This window comes from Aplysia californica, unplaced genomic scaffold (genome assembly GCF_000002075.1).
Source record: "Aplysia californica isolate F4 #8 unplaced genomic scaffold, AplCal3.0 scaffold00825, whole genome shotgun sequence".
NCBI classification, from domain to species: Eukaryota; Metazoa; Mollusca; class Gastropoda; order Aplysiida; family Aplysiidae; genus Aplysia; species Aplysia californica.
Window position 1 is genome coordinate 49,113 of NW_004798095.1, and position 27,428 is coordinate 76,540.

At 36.8% G+C, this 27,428-nt stretch overlaps 2 protein-coding genes across 3 annotated transcripts in view; one reads left to right on the top strand and one right to left on the bottom strand.

Annotated features, from left to right (window-relative positions):
- The window catches only part of LOC101855297 (spermatogenesis-associated protein 48), a 13,253-nt gene extending 12,279 nt beyond the window's left edge, over positions 1-974 (bottom strand). The window contains exon 1 of the mRNA XM_005109877.3: positions 418-974. Within this exon, the coding sequence (XP_005109934.1) occupies positions 418-949 (532 nt within the window). The 5' untranslated portion in view covers positions 950-974. The remainder of the gene's footprint in view (positions 1-417) is intronic.
- A 299-nt stretch (positions 975-1,273) lies between these two features.
- Positions 1,274-26,897, top strand: LOC101857065 (probable C-mannosyltransferase DPY19L1). 2 transcript variants are annotated; one of them, XM_005109885.3, is made up of 22 exons: positions 1,274-1,533; positions 7,412-7,436; positions 7,843-7,930; positions 8,775-8,912; positions 9,488-9,608; positions 9,898-9,991; positions 11,180-11,237; positions 12,349-12,440; positions 12,797-12,869; positions 13,594-13,698; positions 14,158-14,244; positions 14,896-14,952; positions 15,890-15,970; positions 16,712-16,813; positions 17,286-17,357; positions 17,554-17,639; positions 18,771-18,795; positions 20,249-20,368; positions 22,368-22,539; positions 23,770-23,869; positions 24,396-24,521; positions 26,317-26,897. In XM_005109885.3, exons 1-22 carry the CDS (start codon positions 1,296-1,298, stop codon positions 26,465-26,467), a joined length of 2,211 nt encoding a protein of 736 aa, XP_005109942.2. In that variant the 5' UTR covers positions 1,274-1,295; the 3' UTR covers positions 26,468-26,897. The 2 variants fall into 2 exon arrangements, with proteins under 2 accessions (XP_005109942.2, XP_035828642.1); XM_035972749.1 differs by lacking the exon at positions 14,158-14,244.
- The last annotated feature ends 531 nt before the right edge of the window (positions 26,898-27,428 follow it).

Below are 27,428 nucleotides of genomic sequence, written 5' to 3' on the forward strand. Positions count from 1 at the left end.
GGGGGTGGGGGGGTGATGCATGGTCACAAAGAAGGCTGGTAGAGTAGGCCTACTGAGGAGACCGCCCCATATAACACTGATTTAAATTACAGGGTGCATGTATAGTATGTATAGCACAAGAAGACAATTCTGGAGCATGTTTGAAGGTTACACATTTGATATGGACATCATCCAGATAAATGTCAGTGAATGCAAATTCAAAGGAGAGTGTGAACAAAGCACAGGACACACATACAGGGAACAGAGAAACTAAAGTAATATCCAATTTTTACACAGCCAGTTTGTCAGATAGGCAGTTTTTACAGGAGCACTAGTAAGACAATCTGAATAGTTTGTTATGTGCAATCTCAAAATAAGAAATTAGTAACCTCTTCAACTAGAGGACTGTTATTTAACAATTTTAATCATTAGGCCTACCTCCAAGCTTTGAGCGCATCCAAATATCGGATGTTTTGCGACTATTCCATTGGGTTGGGACTCCAGGAGACCATGTTGCTTCACGCTTCAACTCAGGGGGTGCAGCTGGTTCTTTTCGAACGGTGTTTTGGCCCCGCGGAGTCATTGCCTGGGGAGTTTTGTTGAGTTGGACCAAAGACCTAATTTGAGTATGCCCTGTCTGTCTGTCGACATCTCCACCAGCACTGACAAACCCTGACGTTGGGTCAACAGTATTGTCGTATGTCCTGTATGGAGCATTCGCATGGTATTCTCCTTCATCATTCCATCGCTTGAATCCGACGTTCGAATCCACATTTTCTTGAAAAGAATCAACATCATGCCTACCCTTCAGAGATGGGAATTTCATATGTCTCAGTCGTCTTTTTTCTTCAATTTGATGCACAGCATGACCTCTGGCATTTGAATCAGTTACCATGTATGTTTGGAAATTAGGTCTGGGCTTTGTATTTGAATCAGACAAGACAGATCTATCGTTAATTACTTCTGCCATTTTGCTAATGTCCGCATGAAAGTTCTGTACACACTCTATCGGCCATGAAAATTTGACTCCAATGTAAACTTATGTTGCTAAGATCCGTATAGCTCTTTTGTGGTTATTAAAAAACTTGCACTAAGATTTTCAGTCAACGAATATATCTCATTGGTCCTGGAGACCCCAGTGTTTGTAATTAAGAAGAAGAAAACAATCCATACAAAATTAAATATAGATTCTATTATAGATCTAGATCTAGTTCTATAAGAAAATCAACAGTTCAGCTCTAGATTCTATACAATGTTTATGTTTTTGAAGAAGCTGCACTTCTTTTGGCCCCTTTTCTGAAATTATATTTTTGGGAATGTTCGGGAGGGGGAATACCCAGTTAATTGCATGCATCTTCTTTCATTCGCCGGCGTCACTTTTTTGCTTTTTATTTTACTCTAGAGATTCTAGTGTAGAAATGGCTGCCGCTAGCAGACAGCGCAAATCGAAACAAAGTAAAGGTTCGCTTTCTTCAAAGAACGACTCTGGAGTTTCATCAAAGAAAAACCAAGGGACATGGAATCTTTCATACCTACTTGTTCTGGGTGTTTTAGGTAATTATCTTGAGTTAAAAAAAGAAAGTTATTGAGTTTCTGAATTGTTCTCGATTTACTAATCAGCAGAAGTTGGAACAGATTAAATGACGGATGCGATCATGAAAGGGACAGGGGGATCGATGTCATGACGTGGCCCCAAACTTACTAAAAAGTTGTTTGGGATGTTGCTGAAATATCAATTTATTGTACATTATGACTAAAATGACTTGTAGTTAGTTATAGATCTAGATTCTAGATCTAGAATCTAGATCTAATGTCTCGATCTACTTATCATTTTTATTTTCAGCCCTGCTGTCAAGTTTACTCTGCTTGACATTGATTTTTAAAGAGACAAGACAGAGAATCTGTACACAGACACGAAAGAGAGTATTCAGATTCATTAGAATTCAATTATTTCAGCTAGACTAGACTTGACTCTACCACCAAGACAACAGAACCCTTCTTTCAGTACAAAAGTCGGCCCAAAAGTCTAGACTACTTTAACAAAATAAAATTCTGAAACTTAAATCATATCCTCATGGTACTTTTACTTTACTTTATAAATCGTTCTTTTGTACCTCTAGGGCGTCGAGGGGAGAAAGAGTTTTCCGTCTCTAGCAAGTTTGATGGCCTCGCTGGGTGGGATATTGTATGTTCTCAGAGTATCCTTCACACCCTAGTCCTAGATCTTGATCTAGATCTAGGTCTATTCTTGGTCTTCCTCTTGCCTTGTACCCTGATACTTTTCTGTAGTTGGCTTTACTGACAAGCTGGTGATCGAGGTGCCATACGTTTTAGATGTCCAAACCATCTGATTGTTTGCCTTTGAATGCAGTGGAGGACAGGTGGTGTTTCCATCATTTTTCTGATCTTGTTGTTTCTGACCATGTCCTGTCTGGTTTTGTTGACGGCTCTCCTCAGACATCTCATCTCACAGGTGGTTATCTTATGTTCCAGACTTTTGGCCAGGGTCCATGTCTGGCACTGGTAGGTCAAGGTGGGGATGAAGACAGAGTTAATGAGCTTGGCTTTGGTCCCAATGGGGATGTTAAGATGTTTGAGGAGTGGGGCAAGCTGGTAGCTGACGGTTAGCCTTTTATACTCTCGTCTCAATTTCTCTGTTGAGATGTCTGTCTTCCGAAAAGATGCTTAAGATACTTGAATTCGCTGACTTGTTTCCGCGGATTTTCGTTGATCTTGAGGTTGCCTGGTGTTCTGCTGATATTCATTGTCTCCGTTTTGCTTTTACTGATCTTCATGTTGAGCTTTTCACATTGTGTATTCAGCCTGTCTGTGTGCTCTTGAAGTTGCCTATATATATAATAATAGTCTATAGAGGTGAAGATTGCTTACGTGAAGGAAATTAGCGGGGCCCAAAATGACAACAACGTCGTTAAACACATCTTGTGCCATGCACAAGCTCAAGCATGTAGTCGGAGGGTGCTGCTTGTGGTAGGTCCTGCTTCTTTACCTTACCTCTGTTGTTTCTGTTTGTCTGTCTTATCTTTTCTCAGTACTATTATGACTGTTATTGAGTCGATCTTCTCATCATAGGTCCATAGAGATAATAGGTAATGACCTAGGCTTTCTCAGTTTCAGGCCGTATTTACGAAATAGGTGGCTCCGGCATTGAGGGCTGGCCCAGTTCTCAGTCAAATGAACGAAGATCAGTGCGAAAAGGGGCGATAGACAAAGGTGCTTAACGAGTGATTCTCTCTTGTGCTCACTACATTGGCCGACAATGAACCTTACTTAAATTCAATACATTTTTATTCATTGTTTGTTCCTTTGTGTGAGTTTACTCGCTCGTATAAAAAAAGGAAGATCACATCTTCAGTTGCAACAGAAACAAGAGACATCTTCCTCATATAATACTACCAATTTTGATATATTTAGCTCCTAGGAAAGAAGATTAATCATCTGATTCCCATCAGCTGTTGATAAAGAAAGCAATCTGTTACCTCTAATAAATAAAGTTGTTATATATATATATATATAATATATATAATGTACATCGTGATGACAACTTTGAAGTTTATCTCTGCATCAGTCTTTTGCTCTTCGAGGTGCTTTGTTGAGAAAATCTCTTCATTGAAGATACTAACCAGTGACATAAACGCACTCTTGGTAATGACAATGTCAAATGAAAAAAGCCAGGAAAGTCCCACAAAATCTCCATTAGTCTGTGTCTGCACAATTTTCATAGTCATAGGTTTATGGAAAAAGAACCAAAAAAACCCCAAACCAAACAAACAGGTAGACCAACAATGTAAAGTCACAAAAGAAAAGAGTCAGAAAATATAGCCCACCACGATTAATGCTAGATCTATATTATCAAATTAAGTTCTTGCTGTCTAAAGTGGCACTTTGTCATGAGTGTGGTAAATTCATAGACAAAGAAAGAAGCCACCCCGAGCTCCGCTGAGCTATACAAATGCTTTGTTATTTTTGCTCCAAGTTGCAGGATTGCTGATGGTTGTCAGTTTAAATTTAGTGTTTGATGAAAGAGCTCGAATTTGAATATATATGTTCATTTCATCAATATCAATTGCTTTAAACTTAAAAGAAGAAGCTGAACTTTCTGTAGTTGCTCTCTTCTTCGGTGCTGGGGAGCCACAACATATTATGGTCATGCCGGTGGCGCATCTTGAAATGAAATTACATTGAATTTTTTTTTTATGGAGGATCTCAAAGAGCATCTGAGGGCACCATAAATTGTCCCGCCCATATCAAATAATATGATACATCAGGTGGGAAATGCATGAGAGCCAACTACTGTTTCAGTCAGTTGCATTTTCTGCTGTAGTAGTAAGTACATAATACATACATTTAGATTAATTTATTTGGGATACTTTTGACACCCTATCACTATCACTCTTTTGTTCGTTCTAACTCCTTTGACAATCTTTGTTTCAATAAGAGTTGTACAGCACCAGCGACTCAGAACTCATATTTTTATAAGTGCCACAGATTAGAGATCATGTTACTAGAGAGTAACATACAAAGTAAAAGAGGGGAGTTCGCCGGTAAGTGTGTGATAGGAAGAAAGGGACAAACTATGCTAGAACACCCACCAACCACGCTGTTTTGAAATCTATAATATTTTTATTTTACTATCTGCTTTTTGGCTGGCCACTTTTTACAGCCCCACGTGCAACGCTTTCTTCCCATGTCTCTCTTGCAATCACGATGCGTCACACTGAAACTGAAAATACGTTTATAGCAGCTGTTAACTCTTTCACTGTCACGATCAAGGTCAACAAGTTGAAATAAAACTAAAATCTTGCTCAACACTAAAACACAATATGATATGTGCACAAGTGTAATCCTTAGAACTGAGGAAAGTGTAGGAATGGTAATTGTAAATCCAAATGAAAATAAGAACATGCACATAGTGTAATCCTTAAAACTGAGGAAAGTGTAGAAATGGTCATAGTAAATCCAAACGAAAATAAGAACATGCACATAGTGTAATCCTTAAAACTGAGGAAAGTGTAGAAATGGTCATAGTAAATCCAAACGAAAATGAAAACATGCACATCCAAGATCAATGATAACAATGCAGAGACTGGGAGACATACCACTAGACTAAACTTTTATTACACTTCAAAAAACTACCCACTAGTCGGTTCTGCACAGCAAGAATGCTCCAGTACCCCTTTCATCGCATATATATGTCTATCGCCGCTTTTCGCATTGATCCTTGTTCACCTCACCACACAGACTCACCGTGGACGTAACCGGGTGTGACAGGTCCTCAATGCTGGAGCCACCCGGCTCGGTATCTGGCCTGTACAAGCGAGAACGCTCCATTACCAGTTGAAATGCATTTTTGTATATCGCCGCTTTTCGCACTGATCTTCGTTCACCTGACTGAGAAACAGGCAGGGCTACGTTCTTACTCTGAGCATCTAGGGATCAGCCTTCAATGCCGGAACCACCTATTTCGGAAATACTGCTTGAAACTGAGAAAGCCTAGGTAATGACGCATCAAAGGTTGTACACTCACTAGCCTAGTGTCACTATATAGATCATATTTAGACATATTGATGCTTCTGACAAATGAAAATGTCGGCAAACAGTGCTCTCAGGAACACTGGCGATGCCTCTCTGAGCTCTCTGTGACCTGCAATGGACACACATGGGTTCTCGTGTCTTTCATCTGTTTCACCTTGTTGAAGCGTGTAAGACTTGATGATCAGCTTGTGCCAGTGAAGAATTAGGCAACATAACTCTCAAAATTGTTTTTTGGTTTAGAAAAAGGAGCATTTTGGCTTTGGTAGGTTTTTTATGTACAAAAACAAAGAGGAAAACAAATCTTGGCTTCTGTTTTCTTTCGGATTACCAACTATATTTTCGGTTGAATCATTTTCAATTTAAGCTCCACTTTATCAAAAAATGGTTGCACTTTCCATTGATACTTACGCTCTTGCCCCAATTTTTTTGGTTTCTGCCTAAGGATGCATGTATATATATATATAGTTCTCCTCCCTTCCCCCCCCCCCCCCCCCCAACCACCCCTCCCTCTCTCTCTCTCTCTCTCTCTCTCTCTCTCTCTCTCTCTCTCGCTCATTTCTCCCCCCCTCTAAAAAAAGGAATTTATATGTTGCGTTCAAGAAGAAGTCTTGAAACTTGTGGGAAAAAAAGCTTTTCATTGCAATACTTTTGACACGCCAACAAATTTGTATTCAGTATAGAAAGATATTTTTATATATATAAAAATTCAAAGGAAGGGTCCTAAATGAAGCGAGAAAATGTCATTTAAAAGAATTATATTATTTTGAAAAGTCATAAAAGAGAAGGTTGTAATTCTAAAGATAGTAATGTCTAAATGACCCATTACAAGAATTTCTCAAACTTTGCTGGCTGTGAATCGTGTGTTGTTCTATGCTGCCATTGTGAGATTGTGAAGAAGGGAATCTACAACAAGTGTTGGAAATTTGTTGTCACTTAATAATTATTTTTACCCTTTCTTTCAAACACCATTCTGCACTCAGTGTGCCAGATTTTTTATTTTACTATCAGTTTCCCTCAAAGTGAATTCGCCAATGAACTTGTATATTGCCTGTTAGCAAACAAACTGTTAAGTGGCTAGGATCATGATTCTGTATTAACACAAGGCACAGTAGGTAGATGCAGCAGATAAAATGAAAAAATAGAGAGAAATAAAAGCTTCTAAAGGTTAAACAGAGAGTTGAGGCATTTAAGGAAGTTTATGGAATTCTCTTTGACAGGTATAGTGATTGAAATGGGTCCTTGTGAAAGTCAGGGCATTTTTCCTTTGGGGGGGGGGGGGGGGGGGGTATCAAAGCAAATGCACTAGATAATTGTTCATTGTTTGATGGTCTTGTACAAATGTGTCTGCAGCAAGGCCTGCTTATGACTTTTGAAAAGGTTTTTACTATTATTGCTATTGCTTGAAAATCACAAACCTGTCATTTAAGATAATATGATTTAATCTGATCTTGATTGTTACAGGAACTCTTATTCAGGTCCCATGTTCAACGCAGTCAGGAATTAATTAGCATGTTAATAACTTGAATGCTTGTGGAACAAATGTGTTACGACTTGCTGGATGCTCTTTTTTATACTTGGGATAAGGTGGGGGGGGGGGGTTATCATTTTGATACTCTCTTGGCTAGAGCTAGAGTCACTTCTCGTTTATGACATTTCAACTCAGATTTGTGCACGAAAAGCGTTTTCTTCAGTTTTGCATGCTCCTCTTCTCTAGTCCTCAGAAACTTTTAAGGTTTGACTTTGTGTTAGGGCTGCTTTCTGCATAGGCTTGTGAAATATGCTCATCTGAGTTGCATTTAGAATATATTGCAGTGTCTACTTTGTAGACCATCTGTGAAAATGGAAACAAATATATATGTTCTTTTGTTTGTATCCCCAGCACTCATTGTCAGTGGCCTCCACAGGTGAGTCCATACTTATTCCCGTTTCTACATTGTGCTGCTTATACTTATATATATATTCTTTTACTTCAAATGTAATTTTCGTGCTTAAAAATGTTCTGTGGTATTTTGATATAAGGTTACAGATGTGTTAATGTAACACTTCAGACTTTTAAGTTTAAAAATGATTATTAATGACTTAAAATTTGTGATTCTAGTGACAAAATCTTTATAATTTACTTGTTAACGTTTTCCCTTTCAAGGAAAACTTTGAAACGGTAGATTTTAATACTATGTGGAACTTTGTAAATATTTTTTTTTTTTTCCTTCACTTTATTTTGATATTATTTTTTAAATTTATTGAAGAGATTTGTTGGCTCTAAGAGTGCGTTTCATTTGACTTGTTTTTCCCCTTCTCCATTCAATTCAGGGCTCACGTGTCAAATCTGTTTGAAAGTGACCGTCATTTCTCTCATTTGTCCACCCTTGAACGGGAACTGGCATTCCGCACTGAAATGGTATGATCCACTGTTATGACGATTGGGTTTAGTGTATCATGTGTTGTAGCTTGGTCAACTTTTTTGACACTGCTAGTTTTGTTTTAGCATATATGTGATAACGTCTGCTTTGTTGATGGCAATACCTTTTAGTTGGATTACTTTTGAAAGGATTGTGGAGTAGAAAAGAAATGATGTACTGAATAGTTGATAGTTCTATGTGGACCTGTGGTTGCTGCATTAACAATGACATGCTTTTCTTCTGTATCAAATCAGCAAACATGATAGGAAATTGATGAGTGACCAGTTTTAGTGCAAGTGTTTTATGTTCATATTAGCTCGCAAATTGATACATTTTTATGTTTGATGCTTCCTAAATACACATTGAAGTGATGTAAGGTAGAGATTTACTGTAATAACTCTTTCTCTCTGGCAAGCCGCTGAACCGCAGGGGCATATTTCTTTATGACGACTTCGACGTCAAATTACTTGTTGGTAATCTCTTTTACCAGGAGTTCATTCTTTAGATGAAGAACTATCAAAATAGGTTCACTTGATATTTTGATTTTATAACCTATTTTATGACATTTTTATCATTTTCAGATTTAGTACCAAAAAAGGGCCCTGGCGTAGTGGGTTTACTCCCCTTGGAGATAAAGAGTTAAGCTGTCGATGTTGATTTCATGAGGCCGTGTTGGGCTGTAGAAATTTTTATAGATGAAACACATTTGAGAGCAGTTCGCTTTTTTTAATTGTGTGAGTTTGAATTTGTTCTGTTTCAATTTGTGTATGCATGAGGACTGACAATTTTATAAGATTTTTATTTATTATACTTATACTATTATAATATGTCTTGTATCTTCAGGGTTTATACTTTTCTTACTTCAAAACGATGATCACTGCTGATTCTGTCCCTGATGGCCTTCACCAAATCATGCGGGACAACATCACAGAGTACCCCAGTACCATCAACACTCTCAAGAGGTTCAACCTGTATCCAGAGGCGAGTGTGGTGATGTGCCAGCTGTACAACAGAAACTCTTTATTTTGTTTCTCATTTTCTTAGCTTCTGTGAATACTTCATCTTGGGTATTGTGCATGGACTTGATGTAATTTGCAGAAATTATTTTAGACCTCTTCATGAAGTATAACGTATAGAGCAGCTATGTCATGTCGTGGTTGCTGTGCATAAGATATGACACCCAGGGGTTGAAATTAACGTGATAGTTTATAGTCTCATATCCTTTCTAATGAAAGGTCACCTGACTATGAAGTAAATCCTGTGGCTAGCTGTTCTAACATACATATATATACTCTCATGTACACCCAATAGTGTTGCAGTCAGTTCGGCTCATCCAGATATCTTTTCTCTTTTTGTACATTGGACGGTGGTACCGTCTAACCATGGTTACGGGCCTCGACTACCGGACGCTGCCACCGTCCAGACATGGTTAAAGAGATAAAAAATGATGTTTTTACTTATGTTTATCTAAATTTGGAAACTGGGTGTTAATATTGGTATTCCTGTGAACTGTTTCGAATACATTGTTCTAATTAGAGATTTTATTCTCTTCACAGGTTATTCTTGGTTTTGCCTATCGTTTCTACGTCACAGTTAGTGACCTTATGGGCCACCAGACAAAGTCCTGTTGGACTGTCAACAGGGGGGAAAACCTTAGCCCTGTGCAGAGTTGTGAAGGTGAACAAAGCTTTTTTTCACGGATCAGGGTATATATGAATTTAAAAAATTGAGTCTTCTCTGTTCCCTCTGAACATGTTTTGTAAGGTTTAGTAGCAGGCTGATTATACATGTACATCTGTCTGTCGCATAATTTTTTTACTATTATTTTGGAGACAATGTTAAAAATTCCAATATTAATTTCCACACTTTGAGGACAATTTTAAGTGATCAGTATAAGATTTTTTTCTTGCTTTTTTTTGGTCTCATGACGGCTTATCGTAAAGAGATGGTATTTTCTGTTTCACAGGTTTAGGAGAGCCAGCTTACTTCTATGTGGAAGCTGTCTTCCTCTTGAATGGCCTAATGATGGGAACATTTTTCCTCTTTGGAACATATCTCAGGTAACAGGATTCTTGTTTTGCTTCACTTGCATTTCTTTTGTTATGTGTGAGTAAATATTTTATGAAGGAAAATGTTTCTGTTAACCCTTTCGTTGCAAGGGGGGTATGCATTCCTACTGTCAGTACTTATTATCAGCTGAGCTTGTTACCAAGGACAGCAGCCTAATGTCTCGGTGTTTAATGGACATGCGGTCTAGATCTAGCGCACTCCGAACATATTTAGGACACCGGGTCTTTGATTGTGTCATCTTTCTCATTCCCCATTTTCTCTCATCTTACTCATATTTTCGAATAACCTGCAAATCTAAGTCGAAAAGTGAATTTATTTCCCTTTTTAAAACCATTTCAATGTTTACGTTATATGAAGGCACACGGCCGCCCACAAGCCTTTATTTATGTATATCGATCGCTTACTAGCCTAGCTGTAAAATAATACTAGTAAATTTGGTACTGATATGAGTGTCTTTTATTCTCGAATACAAATCTACGCAGCGCTTGTGGTTAAAACTCCGTACGGAAGAATTAGAGGCAGGTTATTAGCTTGGCATACATGTAACATCATATAGGCAACCAGGACCGGCAAAGTTTTCCCACTTCCATGATGTGCATGGTACGGCACAGTGCTATAAACTTCCCATTTTCTTGATGTACCGGGTACGTCATAAGGCAACAAAGGGGTTAACTGATGAGTATACATTCTCTCCTTCAATTCCTAATGAGCAAAATTGCCTTATAAATAAGTCTGCAGACAAAAATGTCTTATTATTGTAAAAGAACTTCATTGGCTTGAATAGTAAGCTCATGTTTGGATATGGACCAGGCAGCACTTGAGATAAGTCCAGAAGATATTATATTTTATGTAAACGTGAGGAAATATAATTGAACGGTTAAGTTCTAAAGCAAGGTTAAGTATCTTTTTTGGGGGGGAAAAAAATAGACAATGGTGTAATCAGAATCCCCAGGTCCATATCCTATCCATTAATGTATAGGAGGTGCAGGCAAATTGTGAAAGGAAAAAAGATCAGGTTAATTGTATTTTTCAAAATCGTTTTCGTGGCACATAGACTCTGTTACCTAACATAATATTTTTTTTACAGAGGTTTTTTTTTATGCATACAGTGTATTTTGTTTTAATTGTCAGGCCTTTGTTCACTTCTATATTTTTGTCTTTCTTTTGTTTATATACAGTGACAGTATCTTTGGTGGTCTCATTACTGTGGCCTGTTACTTTTACAACCATGGAGAGGTATGAACTTTTCTCTTGGTCAGCTCACTTTGAAAAGTCTCATTCCTTGTGCTTACAATACTTTCATGTCTCCTTGAGTATATACACTGCTCTGGGCAGTTTGTTTTCTCTAAGTCTATGACACACTGGGAACGGGGGTGGGGGAAAGATTTCAGGTGTACCTGGGAATACAAAAGAAATAGAATTGTGCTTTCTCATTATATTGTTACCATTTAAAAATTTCTTTGGTGATGTGAATTGTACAATGGATATTTGACGTGTTACAGTTACAAAATTACCTCAGAATTTTTTTTCTAAGAAAGGTATTCAAATATAGTCCAACCTGGTATTTTAGGGGATTATTTCCCTTGTTCTAGGAATTCAGGGTATGTATTAGGACAGCTCTCGAGGAGATGAAGGGTTAGTGTTGTTACTCTTGTGATCAAATTCATAATGCTACAACTCCTATGTTATGCTCTTTAATCACCTATATTTCTCTTTAACTCTTCCTCTCTCTATAGTTTGCAAATAAGATAATGATAAATAGTGATAAAAAGTCTTAAAAGATTTGACAACTTGTTACAAAATAGCGACCAATCATAGTTAATGTTGCAGTTTTATGTCAGTCTTAATCAGTTTCAATCTGTATGCACTGGCTTCTAGAACAAATCTTTGACAAAATATTTTTCTTAGCCTTTATAAGGTATTTCCCCACATGCAATACCGAAGATACAGACTTCTACATAAGTTAATGACCTCCTTGACATACAACCCTGATTTATTTTTGATCCGGAAAAAAAAGACAGCAAGGAATGTTTCAAAATTTTTTGCTTTGAAAATGTTAATGGGTTAACAATGCATACTGCAAAGCTTCCTAAAGGGGCAAAACCACCCCGTGCAGCACGGAAATCCTCTGGGAATTTTATCCAAATTTGCAAGTGGTCCTTAACTTATTTTGAAGTCTGTAAAATATCTTGTTTTCAAGTGTATCTATAAAGTGTCAAATAGATAACACTTTTCTTCACTTCATGTCATGAAAATACTGAGGTGCTTTAGTTGTCAATTGTTGCACTGATGTGTGTGGAACATATCATCATTTTGTTTTATAACTAAATTTTGTGTTTTCCTTCAGTGTACCCGTGTTCAATGGACTCCACCTTTGCGGGAAAGTTTTGGTTATCCATTCTTCATTCTGCAAATGTTTCTTGTCACCATAGTGATCAAGTAAGTTCTGTAGCGACAAGATTTTGTAGGGTGATCAGGTTTGTCACTAAATTACCAAGTAAAATATCAGTTTTTGGTATTTTAAAATTCAGGAGTACACTTTATCAGGAGGAACTATAAGACAAAAAAATAAATTTTCTTTGAAAATTAGATTTATAAACTTTTTGTGTGAAAGCGAAAAGTCAAAGTCATGTTTGAGAATCATGACATTTTAGAAGGTTTGAGTTATTAAGTATCTGTGCAAGCTCTGCAACATAAATGCTTAGATGTGCATGTACATATATATATGTTCTTAAAATGCAATGTTTTAGATGCTTTAAAACTGTAAAGTAATGTATACCCCATTTGTTTTGCAGGAACCACAAATCTTCTCTGAAATATGCTTTTTTGATAGCATTTGCTCAACTCGCCTTCATGCTTTCATGGCAGGTATGTAGTTTGTTTCAAGCTCGATGATCCTCGGCAGTTTTTTACTGAATATACATTTTCAATACTGAGTCATATCCATATAAATTGAATTATAAAGAAATTATTAAATTTCTCCTTATGAAGTCATGTTCTTGTTTTATAGATTTTTTATTACTCTATTACAATCATCATCATCCAGTGCCAGATCTGCGACAGACATCAGCGATCATGGTTCTCCATTCATTCCTTTGCTTGGATGCTCTTAAAAAAGCTACGTTTCCCTGATCTTTCCCTGTTACCCATTTGTTTAGGTTCCTTAAGTTGGTTGCCCTGGGCTTACCTCTGCCCCGTTTGCCTTCAGTACTTTATTACAATATAATATGTAAATATTATATATTTGATCAATTATGTATTGAAATGACATGTCTCCCTTGACATTGTTACCACAATAATATATGTCTCTTAATCTCTGTAAAGACATTGGCACCAATTATACCAACAAGGAGAATAGCTCTCTGTAGTAGTGACATTATTTTGAAAAAAAAAAATAGTGAATACAATGCCCATCCTACTCTGTTAAAAACGTAATATTTTAAAACAAATCTTGTCTTTCTGAATAGTTTTGGATATTGAGGGTTACCTCCTAATGTATTATCAATATTATGATGTACAATTTTATTTTACTTGATTATTTGTGTATACCGTATAAAAAAAAATTTGGGGGTATTTTTTTCTTTCATTTCAGTTTGCTCAGTTTGCACTGCTCACCCAAACACTGGCTGTTTTTGGAACTTATGTCTTACAATTCATTTCATCACTGACATTCAGAACCATTCTGCTGGGACAGACCGTAAGTAGATTCACCGAGGGAAAAGTGTGTCAAAATTAGCTTCTTCAAGCTTCTGATGTTTGAAATAAAATTATCAGTGTGTTAAAGATTGATGATCCAGCTGCATGTGACTTTCGCTTTTGATAGTTTTGAATTTGTATAATTGAATTGGAGTTACATTTCTCAATAGCTATTTCATATTCAGATTATTAACTGAAGGAATTGACTTTTGTTTTATTAAAATATATATGGAAGTGTGTTTTTGTCACAAAATGTATTAACATAAAATCTACTATGACAATTTGGAATCATGGCTTTTTTCTGTTCTCACTGTACTCATAGTTGTATGGAAGACCGACTCTGTGTTAGCTGATCACTGTTACATTTAAGACAATGGTTTTATCAGCATTGTGTTTTATTGCTCCTGCTCATTGTGCTAATTTTTGCGAACTTTTTTCTTTGTTTCTGCTATCATTTCAGATCGGATTGATGTCTAGCTTTATTCTATTATTTGGAAATGAAATGCTTTTGACGTCATTCTTTGCATGTGCAATAATTGCTGCCTGGGTAAGTTAATAATTTTATATTATAGTCTAGCATGCACATAGTGAAATCCATGAGATGCGGAAATCTTTTCATTATGTAGAAAGTTTGCTAATGTGTTTAAAATGCAAAGATTATACTTGTATAATTTTTTTAATGCAGGACGTAAAAATCTGGTCAATATGTGTGTGTTCGCTATGTCTATGCTAGACTGTACCTCCCATCACTCAAGTCCAGTTTTTTGTCTGTAATTACATCTTATTGTGGAACATGTTGGCAATATTTATCTGCAATGCTTGTTTTAGAATGCCACACATACTGCCTTTCGTCATTGTATTCCCAGATATTTTTTTTTCTCTCTTTAAATTGAAGTTGTGTGTACTTGTTACCACTTTGAATTGGTTTTGTAGTTCACTGTGTAAGCTGATTTATGTTCTTTCTACTTTTCTTTGCCCATCACTATGGTTTACTGATACTGCATACTGGTAAAATGTATCAAACTTATTCTGTTGTGTGTGTCTTATATATTGTCAACAATTTCCCACTTTCTTGTCTGTGCGTGATTTAGACAGGACTGCCATAGTTTCACAAGCATGTTTAGAAAATGAGAGTTTACATTAGCTAAGATACATGATAAAACTTTACGTTTGAGATGATGCTGTTTTTTGTCATCAGTTTGTGGTTCTCCTAGATGGGTATCTTGCTAAACTGCCTCACTGGACCCTTAGATTGGTAAGTTTCATTCATTGTCAGCTTTATTGTAAAAGTAGTGTGGCTGAGTCAGTAACACAGAAATATCAAATTTTCTTTTATGGGAGAAGTGTATATAGGGTCTATAGCTTTTCAACAGATGTTGTTAAGTTTTGAAATCTTGGTTTTTAAGCACAATCCCACTACTTTGTTATAAACAACAGCAACAGGTGTAAATAATTTTCTGTTTTGTGTGACCATAACTTAGAATGGCTGAAAGGTACTGGAAAAGCAGGATATGAAATTCGATATATTAAATTAATGCCACTGGCTGCAGTGACTCTTTTTCTTATTTTTCTGTTGCTATTTTGATAAATGCATGTAATATACATCTTGCAAACAGTATTTCTGTGAAGATTGTTACTGGATGTAATGCTGTTCAGTTTGATGTCCACATATGTGAGGCAGCGTGGTGAAATCAAGTGCTCGTCAAAATAACGAAATTGGAGAAACAGGCATTTTTCCACCAGTTTGGAAATTTTAAAAGAATTTTTTTTTTTTTTTGCTGAACACGAACACCTTGCATGTCCATTCAAAACACTTTTATGTGTGGATTTTGTGGAAAAACATTGATTAAAGGCACAAAAAATGTAAATTTGCAGTTTCCAAGGACTCTTAAGCTATGGAAGTCACCAAACTTTGGCGGACATTTTCTCTCTAATTTTACTTCTGAGACCAGGCGAAACCCATCTCCTTCAATCATCAATATCTCGACTTGTATCCAAGATAAATGGATATTTTTTTCAGTGAAAGCAAGACCAATAAAAGAGCTTTAAGATGATACCAATAATTCCACAGGCCCAAAAATTGACGAGAGCCTGATTCCTCCACGTCGTGACATATATACATGTAATATATTGGGTATCAATAGGTATGCTTAACGTTCCCAGTGAAAGCAAACATTACTCTTTGTCCACAGGTGTCTCAAGGTGTGATATTTCTGGTGGCAGCCCTGGCCTTGAAGTTGATCATTGGAAAGCTCTTGCAGTTAGAGGATGATGTGAGATGCTTTCTTTGTCATAAGAATCAGTTTATTATCATTATTTTAAAAAATTAGGATCATTCTGTTCATGGTAGGCATATATTTAGATTGTTATTTTTTTTTCTTATTTTGGTGTGGGATATCATCGTGAGGGTTAATATGCAGCCTATTGATACATTAAAGGGTAGAGAAGTTTGAATAGTGTAGAAGGCAGAGGATTACATTGATGAAGCGAAGGTGTGCACATACAAATAAAGATGAGCTGAGTGATTTAATTTAGAGTCACACCTCAATAGATGTATCACTACTACCGTCCAATTTAAGGTTTTTCAGAATTTCAAAAGTTTTGTTCTGTGCATGAATTTAATGCAGGTTGAGATGAAATTAAAGTACTTTATGCTGACACTAGAATTTGATTTAGCCTATAGTAACTGATCTTGAGAACAGGACGTGAGCAGAGTTACTAGAATTTGAATAGGTACTTACTTATTAACAAACTTCAACATTTAGCCTGTGTCTGTGATTGCTAAGGGAAAAACGGCACCCACTCACAGCAAACATTCTGAAAGAGACTCACTATCACAATAGATTGAAGGAACAGTAGTCAAACACAGTTTGAATCTCCTTGCATGTGAGGGCGGGGACTGAAGTCTCACTGAAGCTGGGGTTTTGAATGTAATTATAACCAATCAAAGCTATTCAAATTTCTTAAAAACATAAAAAGAAAAATACTGTTTCTACTTTATTCTACTTTTGCAGGCTCACATTGGAGAAATATTTAAAAGCAAGTTCACAGATTTCCAGAACTTCCACACCATGTTGTACACTTGTGCAAAAGAATTCGACTTCATTGAAGCAGAGGTATAGGTGAAATTGTATTTATTCAGAGAACATTGTTGTCTTTCTATTAGGGTGAAGGCTATAATATGTTGCTCTTTCAATGACAATATCTTTCTTGATAAATCCATTTGATTTAAAAATTTAGCAACACACAATGAAATCACCAAATTTGATGAATTTACTGTCATACTTTGAGTTTTATCAAGTATTTGCAACTGTATTTAGCCCTCAGAGAGACTTAACCTATGTTGTCGGCTACATCAGATGGTTTGATGAAATATTATTGAAAACATACAGTGAATGTAAGGAAAAACACTGCTTTCAGAATACCCGAGAACAAGGAAGAAAAAAAAAGACTGCTCAATTTTCTTAAAATCCGTTAGTGCCTAGTCTAAACATTTGGTATAGAGGAAAAGAATGCTTTTAAATTTTATGGAAAAAATTTTGCAAATTAACTGTATTTTTTCTTTACCATACACTTTATCCATTGCAGACTTTGAAAAAGCTTTTCCAAACCCTTTTGATTCCAAGTGCAGCTATCGCCTTGCTGATGGTGACTTTTCGTGTGAGTATTCTTTACACAAATATTCTTTCCATTTTTGTAAAATTCTTGAGCTCTTTGTTCAAAGTTATTTTGGATATAATGAGTTCATAATCTCACTCACTGTCTGTTGTTTCAGATTTGGCATAGCTCTTCACTTCTGTATTCTACATTTCTAGCAATTAACTCAAAATGTTTGTTTTTTCATTTTCGTACAAAGTTACTGAAGGCAGAAGTGAGCTCCTCAAGTGAGGAACAAAGCAAAGGAGAAAATGGCACCTCAAAGTATGACAGTTCAAAGACAAAGTAAGTTTTGTTCATATAAATGTTTGTTGGCACTTACAACAAAAATACTAATTGTATCAGTTGGTAAATGAGGGCTGTGAATGATATGCTTCCATTTCACTGAGTCAGTTCTCCTGAATAGCATTCTCTTGCAGCATATTTCCAATCGAAAGACTACATCTAGTGTGTGTTTACTTACGTGAACGCCTGCGGTTGGTGGTGTGCTGGATTTGCCAGTTTACAAAAGCTTGCTGTTCTCGCTAATGCACAGTGCAATGTGAGAAGTATATAAATTTTCCACTGCTCGGAGTCTGTTGATTATTTGCTGACTAAGTAGTAAATTTGGAAAGGGGGGGGGGGGGGGGCAAGAAGTAGATGGCTGTAATATAATGTAGTTCTCTGTGAACAGCTTTTGTTCGTCACACCCCAAAAAAATATTGCCTGTTGGTTGCATTATTCACTTGCTGAACGAATTGTACTTGACCTCTTCGTCAGTAAGGTTGTCCGTGTAATAAAATGCTGGTCCCTGTTGGGTTGAGTGATGGAAAATTCCTGAAATCTAATGAACCATAGTACTCATTGGTCCTGGTGTCATTTTTTTTTTTACTATATTACAGTCGAACCAGTTCTAAGGGCCATCTTTCCAAGACAATCACCTGTACAAATGGCCTCTTCTTTTTTCTCCCCTTTCATTTGTTTTATATTATAATATAATGACACTGTTCAAGACTCCCATCTGTCTAAGACAACCACTTTTCTCCTTGACAATGGGTCACAGTCTTGGATGATTTCGACTGTCAATTTCTGATACCATTCTAATGTAATGTCGCACAATATGCAATATACTGCTTTCTCTTTACACCTCTCCTTCTTGCGTTATATCTGCAAGTAGATTTTTTTTTTACTAACCAGAGTCCTGCCTCCAGAAAATTAAACCCATGAAGTCACAAGCTTTAAAATTTCAATAACCAAATTTTCACATGTAAACACAAAGCTCACTGATGACAAAGCGGTAGTGGGAAAGGAGTCTCCTTCCATGTGACAGTAAAGAGTATAGTGCTAAGCACAGGAAAAACTTAAAATATTTTTCCATTCTTTCTACTCATTTAGTACTTGTATTTTGTCTCACCCCCACCCCCACCTCCTCCCCAGCTATCAATCAAAGCCTAACGCCGATGTGAGTATTTAGTTTCTTTTACTTTATTTCGTCCATTGTCAAAATGAAAAAAATTATGCTTATAAGTCTCAGCATTTATGTTTTTCTAGTGAAATGTACAATTATGAATAATGATTGTTGCTGAAAATAACAGATCTGTTACTGCACTAAAGCACACTTTATTAGTCATCTTAACGTTTATTTTCTAGGAAGTAGGCTGTTTAATTCTGTTGTAGTTGGAGATTTCTAAACAACTGTTTTCTCATAGTGTGTAATGAGATAAGATCAGATAAGACAATAGTTTAATGTCCCAATCTTTTTTCTTGACTGTACAGGAATGGTAAAAACGCATGCAGGTATGCATAAAATATAAATTATTTATTATTCCCATTAAAATTCAATTTGAAGAGAAAAGTAAAGCTAACAGTAATACACTAATCACATCAGATGCATCTTTCAACCACATGCAGGAGTTTATCGCAGAACTTTAAAGTTTTATAGATACTTATATTCAAATTATATATTATGTAATTTAAAAAATCTACCCCAATACACATTGATGTTTATTTCAACAGTAGCATTATACCAGATGGTAAGAAACTTATTTTGTATCTTTCTTTCTTTGTTCCTACCGGTACATATCTGCCACTGCGTGATATTACAATTTGTGTGGAGAGGGGTTGTGATGGGTTGTTTTTAATGCTGTTTATCCTTTTCATACTTGTGACCTTATACTTGTGATCTTATTTCATCAGTTCTATTAAAATCATATCGAGAGATCGTATTGTGTAATTGAGCATGGATTTATATAATTTATTATTTCCCTAAGCCATAACACACTGCATTGTTCAATTTTATTTTTATTTACTTCATTTCCGTGTTTTATACTCATCAGAATAATAGTTTTTCTCATGTTTGAAGCATTTTGCTTAATTTTATGGGTTTTAAAAAAAAATTGATGTTACAGTGGTAAAATTGTTGAATTTGTAACTGATAGTGAAATCAAATAGGTCCCCTTTGTTTTTCCCCCCAAAATACTCAGTGTTTTTAAAATGGTAAATATCTCAGTCAGTAATTTCTTTCTGTACATGTATTTATGACACTTATTACTGTAACAGAGAACTACTTGAAAGATCTTTGCTACCTGCGGCATGGCATTGAGCTAAAGGGTAGGAGCCTATTGGCTGCTGGATAAATAACAAACCATAGTTAATGGCTTCCATAGTAAACCTTCAAAATCCACGTAGGATCGAGGTCTAGATGCAGATTTCAAACATATGGGACACAGCTGACTGGGGTGGAGAAAATTGCTCAGAACAGAGACTGGTGGAGAGCTATTCTTGACAGCCAGTAGGCCTACCCAATACCAGGGTGAAAGAGGCAAAATGAATATATAGTAATCCTCCCCAAGTTTTGTTGAGCACAATATCGAATGAGAAATTAGAAGGATTAACGAGTTTTTATTTGGTTTCAGTTAGTCTACCACTCTCTACAACTGTTGGCGTTCACTGCAATGGCACTACTTATAATGAGGCTAAAACTGTTTTGGACACCTCATTTGTGCCTGTATTCTGCACTACTCGCCTCACGACAGGTACTGCTATATGATGTGTGTATATGTGTGAGCATATTTGTGTGTGTGTGCTTGTATTTGTGTGTGTGTCTGTATGTGTGTAAGTGTGTGTGTCTGTGTTTGTGTGTGTGTGTGTGTGCTTGTATATGTGTGTGTGTCTGTGTGTGTGTAAGTGTGCATGTTTGTGTGTGTATGCTTGTATACGTGTGTACTTGTGTGTGTGTGTGTGTGATTGTGTGTGTCTGTGTATGCTCTTGTGTGTGTGTGTGCATGTTTGTGTGTGTGTATGTGTGTAAGTGTGCATGTGTGTGTATATGTAAGTGCATGTGTGTATGTGCGTGTGAGTGAGTATGTGTATGTGTTTGTGTATGTTTAACTAACAGCAGAGATGAAACCTCTTGGCATCCGGTATGGTATGATGAAAACATCTTGTGGATAGATTCCCCTTGAGGAGAGAGAGGGTGGGGAGGAGGGTTGGGGGGGGGGGGTGAGTAACTTAAGACACTGTGATCCAGCAGGAGCTGCAACCTCTCAGATGGAGGAACACTTCTCTAAGGCACATTCTGTGCTCTGATGTTCTTGTGGGATATCCACTTTGATAATGATATATCCTGTCCTCAGAGAAAGTTGCATTTGAAAATAGCAAAAGTTGCAAAAAGTTGCAAGAAAAATTATCAAAAGTTGCAAGAAAGGTTGCAAGACGAGCATAGCTAAAAAAATGTCTTGGAACTATTGGAATACATTGTTGGTATGCTCATTGCAATCAAAGTGACCTACATGAGTTTTGTTAGATCAAAATCAAAAGTTAAATGTGAATGTCTACTCAAAAAAAAACAAAAAAACAACTGCATGGAGGTTGCATGGTGTACAAAAACAGTTTGTCCCTGACACATACGTCAGGGCCTTAAACTTTCGCAGTTGGGCAGGTGTGATCAGCGTGGTTTGGGGCTGTTCAAGTTTTATCTTACACCTTCTTTGGGACTTTTTGTGGAAAATTGGCTCAAATTCGCGAATTCACGAAAATGGCATAAGTTGGGCTGGCGGCAAAAGTTGCGCGCGCAAGTTGCGGGTTGCGGGCGCAAATTTCTCTGAGGAAAGATTTAGCCTTTAGTCTCTCGCTTCTTTTTTTCCTGTTTTGCTCTTCCCATCGAGTCAAGCATTTTGCCTTCAAACTTTCAAATATATTTATATATATATATGTGTGTGTGTGTGTAGAAGGGTGTTGTTTTTCTTAGTTTTTCTAGTAGTTGGATTGATGTTACTTCTTAGACCTTTCTGCAATTAGCAAACACTTTGTCTTTTGTGATCCTGACTCCTGAGTTGTTTTAGTTCCAAGCCAGGTTTTTATGTCCTGTTACCATGTTCTTCCATGTCTTCCCTTCCTCTTTTGCCTTCTACTTTTACTACCAGAGTATGTTTTCCTATTGAACATGGCTTTTGTTCTGCCCAAAGTAGTTTGCGTTCAGTTTCATTACATTCTGGAGGAGTGCTGGTGTTTCTATTCTATTCTTCTTTGTACTTCATTCTTTATTTTCTGTTCTTGATATTCTTAGTTTCGAGTTTTTCTATGATATTTCATGCTACAAGCTGTAATCTTGTTTTTTCTCTTATTCATTGACAGGGTAGTAGTAGGGTATTAGGATTGTAGGCTACAAAGTCAAATTGTTCTACCTGTAAATTACAACCTTAGGGACTACACAGAGTGCTTCAACATTGTAATTGTATTTTTGCGTACTTTTCTCTTCACTCAATGTATCTCTGTACAGGTCAAAAGCTTGCAACAATATTCATTTGATTATTCAGTAATCTTTGTCAATATTTTAATGCCAGGTTACATTTGAGAATTATACTGCAGTATGGTGTTCCCTTCCCTTTCAGTGCCCTTGGGTTATGATTATTTGGAAAAAGTTTTTTTTCTACACCTTTAAAAAGGACTTTGGTAGTTGAGTGTCTGTGGTGGGGTTTTTCCTGTTTGGAAATTGTGCTTTTTTTTCTAGCTTTGTTCACTTGTTTCATGCAGATCTTTCCCCTGGGGTCTAAAAGTACCCATTTTGCCGCCCTCATTGCCCTTCTTGCTGTCATGGGATTTTACGGAGTTGCAAATATCCAACACCAGAGGGGCATAGTGGGAGAATTCAGTAATCCTGCTCAAGAAGAACTGGTGGAGTGGATCAAGGCAAAGACACCATCAGGTGAGAGGTCTATTTTATCAGCTGTAGCACAGATAAGATCCTTGAAGGGTGTTTGAGTCTGTTGGCAGCATGTCTTTTGAAAGAGTTTTTATTATAAATAACAATTTTGATGGAAATGAATTGAAAAGATAGAGTTAAAAGGAAATGTTTTGCTTTAGCCTATGGCGTTTGTTACTGCTGGTGGTTTACATGTACCATGTTAGAGCCTGTGTACTTTAATCGGGGTTGAGCGCTATATAAATGTCATTTATTATTATTATTAATTTATTTTCAAATGTGAAGTGAGTCACCATAAATCAGACCGTGTCCATAGCAGCCACCTGTCTATAAAGGTCACTTCTTTATCTGATCTTAAGTGACCGTTATGTTTAAGTTTGTATAGAAAGAAAAATGGAAGGGGAAAGTGGGAAACGTTTGTTTGTGCAGATGATTGTCTTGGACAGGTGTTTGACAGAGCACAGTCTGTGTGGCATCCATCGGTGGGGCAGGCTATTGGTTAAGCTCTCATTCGCAACCGTAAGGTCGTGGGTTTGAATCCCGTCTGGGGCCTGACATTGTGTCCTTGAGAAAGGCACTTTACATGAACTGTCCTCACTTCACCCAGGTGTGAATGGGTACCCAGCTCTAGACAGTGAAAGATCTTGTCAGTTTGTTAGTGTTTTGAGCGCTTAATCAGCTGCTTGCACTGCATGCTTCCAAAAAAGCTGAGAATGTTTCTGAGTGTTCTATGGTCTACTGGGGTAATAATATTACAGTGGAAAGTGCTTAGATAGAGCTTGCCGTAGAGTGGGGATATGCACTATACAAATGCTATTTATTATTATTATATTATTATCTCAAAATTTTTGTTGGTGTAATTCTGCTTCTCGTCGTGACCGTTTGGATTACATTGTCTTTGTATGATGGAATTAGTGCTGATAATGGTAGTCATAGACTAGAGCATGAAGGAAGTTAGTCAAAAAAGATGTTTTGTTTTAGAACCTGCTTTATTTTTCTTTTGTCATTTAGAATTAGAGCCCAGCCAATCAATTAATGGCGTGCCACAGATTCATTAATATTTTGTTCAGTAAGATAACTTCAAGAACAATCTATAGAGGAAGAAACTGATCAAACTAATAGCACAGTTTTGTGATTTAGTTTGTTGAGTAATTTCATCACTCTTGTTTTTTTAGGGCGTAGTTAGAAATGTACGTTTGTTTTCTATTATCTTATTTCGATTTTTTTCCCAAGACGCCGTCTTTGCTGGAGCAATGCCGACCATGGCAACTGTAAAGCTGTGTACACTGAGACGAATTGTGAATCATCCCCACTATGAAGACGCTGGTCTGAGGTAGGTGTTTGTTTTTTCTGATCGTCTTTTAATGTATATTTAATATGTGTATTATAATATATATGAATATATGATGCATCATATATAGTCCAATAGTTGGTGGTGAATGATAATTGAACTTTTTCCCTTTACTTTGTGTTAGCAGATGAGATTTTTATTCCAATGAATGTGAGAAAAAAAAATGGGGGGGGGGGGGGGTCTTTTACAGCTTTAGTTGTAATAAATGGATATGGGTTAAGATGAGATGAGAGGTCATATAGATCTAGTGTGCTGATTCCTTACTCTCTCTTTCCTATCTTGACTTTCATTTCTTAATTTATTAGCAGACTATATTCTTTTCTTCGCTGGGCTAAACTACCGATAAAAAAGTATCATTTGATGAATGGGTGAAAAAAAAAAGAAAATTTGTGTATATTTTTTTGTTGCTGGTTGTATTTGTATGACATATGAAACTACCAGATGTATAAAACTGCCTCTTATCCTGAAGAGAAGATAATTTGTGTTGCTCCTTGGACATTTTGTACAGGGCAAGAACAAAACTAGTGTACAGCATGTATAGTCGGAAGCCAGTGCTAGAGGTCAAAGCAAATCTGAGGAGTCTTGGGGTGGAATATGCTGTGCTTGAGTCCTCCTGGTGTTCAAGAAGATCAAGGTAAGTGTACAATATCTCAAGCAACATCACTTTTTTTTTTCAAATGTGCTTCTGCTGTTCAAAATGAGATTTAACTCTTGTCCTGCATCTGTGCTGAGATGGGAATCTTATCAGCAACCGATTACGTCGGACGTTCCGGGCAGGGCGCCGGGGTCGCTCAGTGTGTACTGTTGGTGTTCAGCGAGCGCGTCTTGAAACGTGTGTTTTCGCCATGAATACCGTGGGAGTGTGTTAATCAATGATGAAAATAACGCTCTATCTTTTATAGCTTTCTATTTATAAAGTGTTAAGAACACATGAATAACCCCCTCTCATAAGCTGATAAGACGTTACGAGTAGTTATGCCCATTCAAATAACCTTTTTAGACGCTCTTGTTGTTATGAATGATCTGGGATTCGAAAGGGCATGATATAGGTCAATTTCCAAATGTTTGGCACTCAAATTGTTCTTTTTACCTGCACAATGGTATTCAAAACTATCAAATAAGCTTATTTCTATCAGGTAATATCATTTCATACAAAATCAAGCTCATTTGAAAGTTTTGTAGAGAAAAATGGAAGTCTTGTTTCCTGACTACCCTTTCGAGCTCCTCTTGTCTAAGTGGGTCAATTTGTTCTTATTTCATTGGACGAACATGTAGAGCTACCAACTTGGCGTATTTTGAATGACAATTATGCCTCGGTTACAAACCAATTCAGGCGGTTTTATAAGTAGGCCACAAATGCACACAAACTCAAGCAGACTGACGCACACACACTTGAGCTGCGTGAATGCAGGAACTGAATGGAACAGATTGATGCTCGGCGCGCGTGCGCTGAGCCTGGGGCTGGATTGACACGGGACCGGAACGAAGGCGAGGTGTTGAAATAGGCTTATCGGGCGACATAAACCCAGCCCCCGCAGAATGAAGGTTAAGAGATGAATATCATTCATGCTTATATATATGTCAGAATTGAGGAAATCCTATTCATTTCTGTAATTTAGGAAGGCAGTCTCTTTTTTCTTAAAAGTATCAATGAAATCTTTAACATGTGTCTAAAACTGGACTGTTCTCAAAGTGTATTATAGGCTTGTTTGTGTTTGGAGAAAACGTTTTAAGTTGGAATGTTCAAAATGTTTTTTTTGTTCATTAGAATTGGATGATTTTCCCTTTTTTTCCCCCCCCCCATGCTTGATACCAAGGGAAGTTGGCTACAGGTTCTTCACACTGCAAGGTTTTTTGAGCCTCATGAAGAATGGAGTGCTGACTAAAGGCCCCCCAGAAGCATTGTTTTCACAAAATTTTACTCACAAGTGACGTGGTTCTGAAATTAAATGCCCCAACCTTAAAAAAAGAACATTGTTTTGTACGAAATTAATAATCACTGCTAAAATCTTCATCATTGTCCTCTGATTCCGTGTTCTGACCAGGCATTAGCTCTTCATTCATTACTTCCTCTCCTTGATTATAATGTGATATAATTCTTACAGGTTGTGTTGTATAAGTTTTGTTTCACATCCTGAAAGTCCATTTGTTTTCTTTGTAAATGTAAAAAAATGTGGGGATAACACATTTTTGGAGAATTGAGATTGTATCGTCCAATTGTCTTAATTTTCTTCCATTGAGGCAAATGCATAAAGAATTCTTATCTGATGAAAGTATTTTTCTTTCAAGAATGAAGTTACAGCGTCAAAAAACGACTCACTGATATTATATGTTCCTCAAACATGGATAAAGCATCCTTTATAAGATTGTGAAATAATGAGACCTGGGGCATGTTTAAAAAAATCTTTTTTCTTTTCTTCTCACTTCAGACCCGGATGTTCCATGCCTGAAATATGGGATCTTGAAGATGTGCAAAACCGAAATGCCAGTCCTGCTTGCCAGTTACTGAGTAAAAAGCCAGAGCCCCATTTCAAGCGCGTGTTTAGGAACAATGTGTATGAAGTTTTGAAGCTGACATAATTGTGAGGTTGATGAACAGAGATTCTGTAAATTAAAGAAACATCACATCAATTGCCATTTATATTTTGAAAACTATGCGCAGCAAGGACAACAATGTTGGTGAAAACTTTTCATTTATCACTTTGTTCTCTTTTTGCTTTGAAATCCATTCCAAACATATCTGGTGAGTAAGATGAGTTCAGCCCTCGACAATGTGACAGTGATAACAGATGGCTTGGGTTTCAAAGATTTGTGAATTTTGCCGTCTGTATTTGTTTTGACTTCGATCAAGTCAAATTGGTTCTGTTTGTGTCGCAACAGAAAAATTCCCCAACAATTTACGGCCTTCACAAAAGTAAAATGAGTCGTGTGGTTGGTATCCGACTCTTAACTGTGCTTGTGCCTGGACTCTGATTTTGAAAAAAGTAGAATAAACGTAATTTCATTCTTATATTTGTGTCATGTGTGACTAAATCACCTAGCAATTTTCCTGCAAAAGACACCTTCAGTCTTGTCTAGATTTTCTTTTATGGCTGACATGGTTGTTGTATTTTGAGACCAAAAAAGTGTGTGACCTAATTTGGTAGATACACAGATAAATTTGGACTCGCGGGATGTGCATATATGCACTTTTTTGTAGTCCGTCTCACTGTGTAGGTTTGTTCAGGATTAAAAGAACAATGCTTCAGGCTTTTGAATCTGATGGCTTGAACTGCAGAACTTTAAACGCACAAATGATATTGATATTGATGTATATGCAGATCCTTTTATACTGCTGACCTCATCCTAATAAAACCAGGTTTGTTGAGCTCTCAGAGTTGGCATAACTTTGTTTGGTTGTACACTATGCATAAAGTTTGCATAAATGGGTCGTCTGAACAGCGCCTTATTGCTGGACCATTTGAGATACCCAGTTTAGTATACACTATAATGTATGGATTGTTCCTTATATTTAGTCTTTAGCATATTTTTTAAAGCTTTG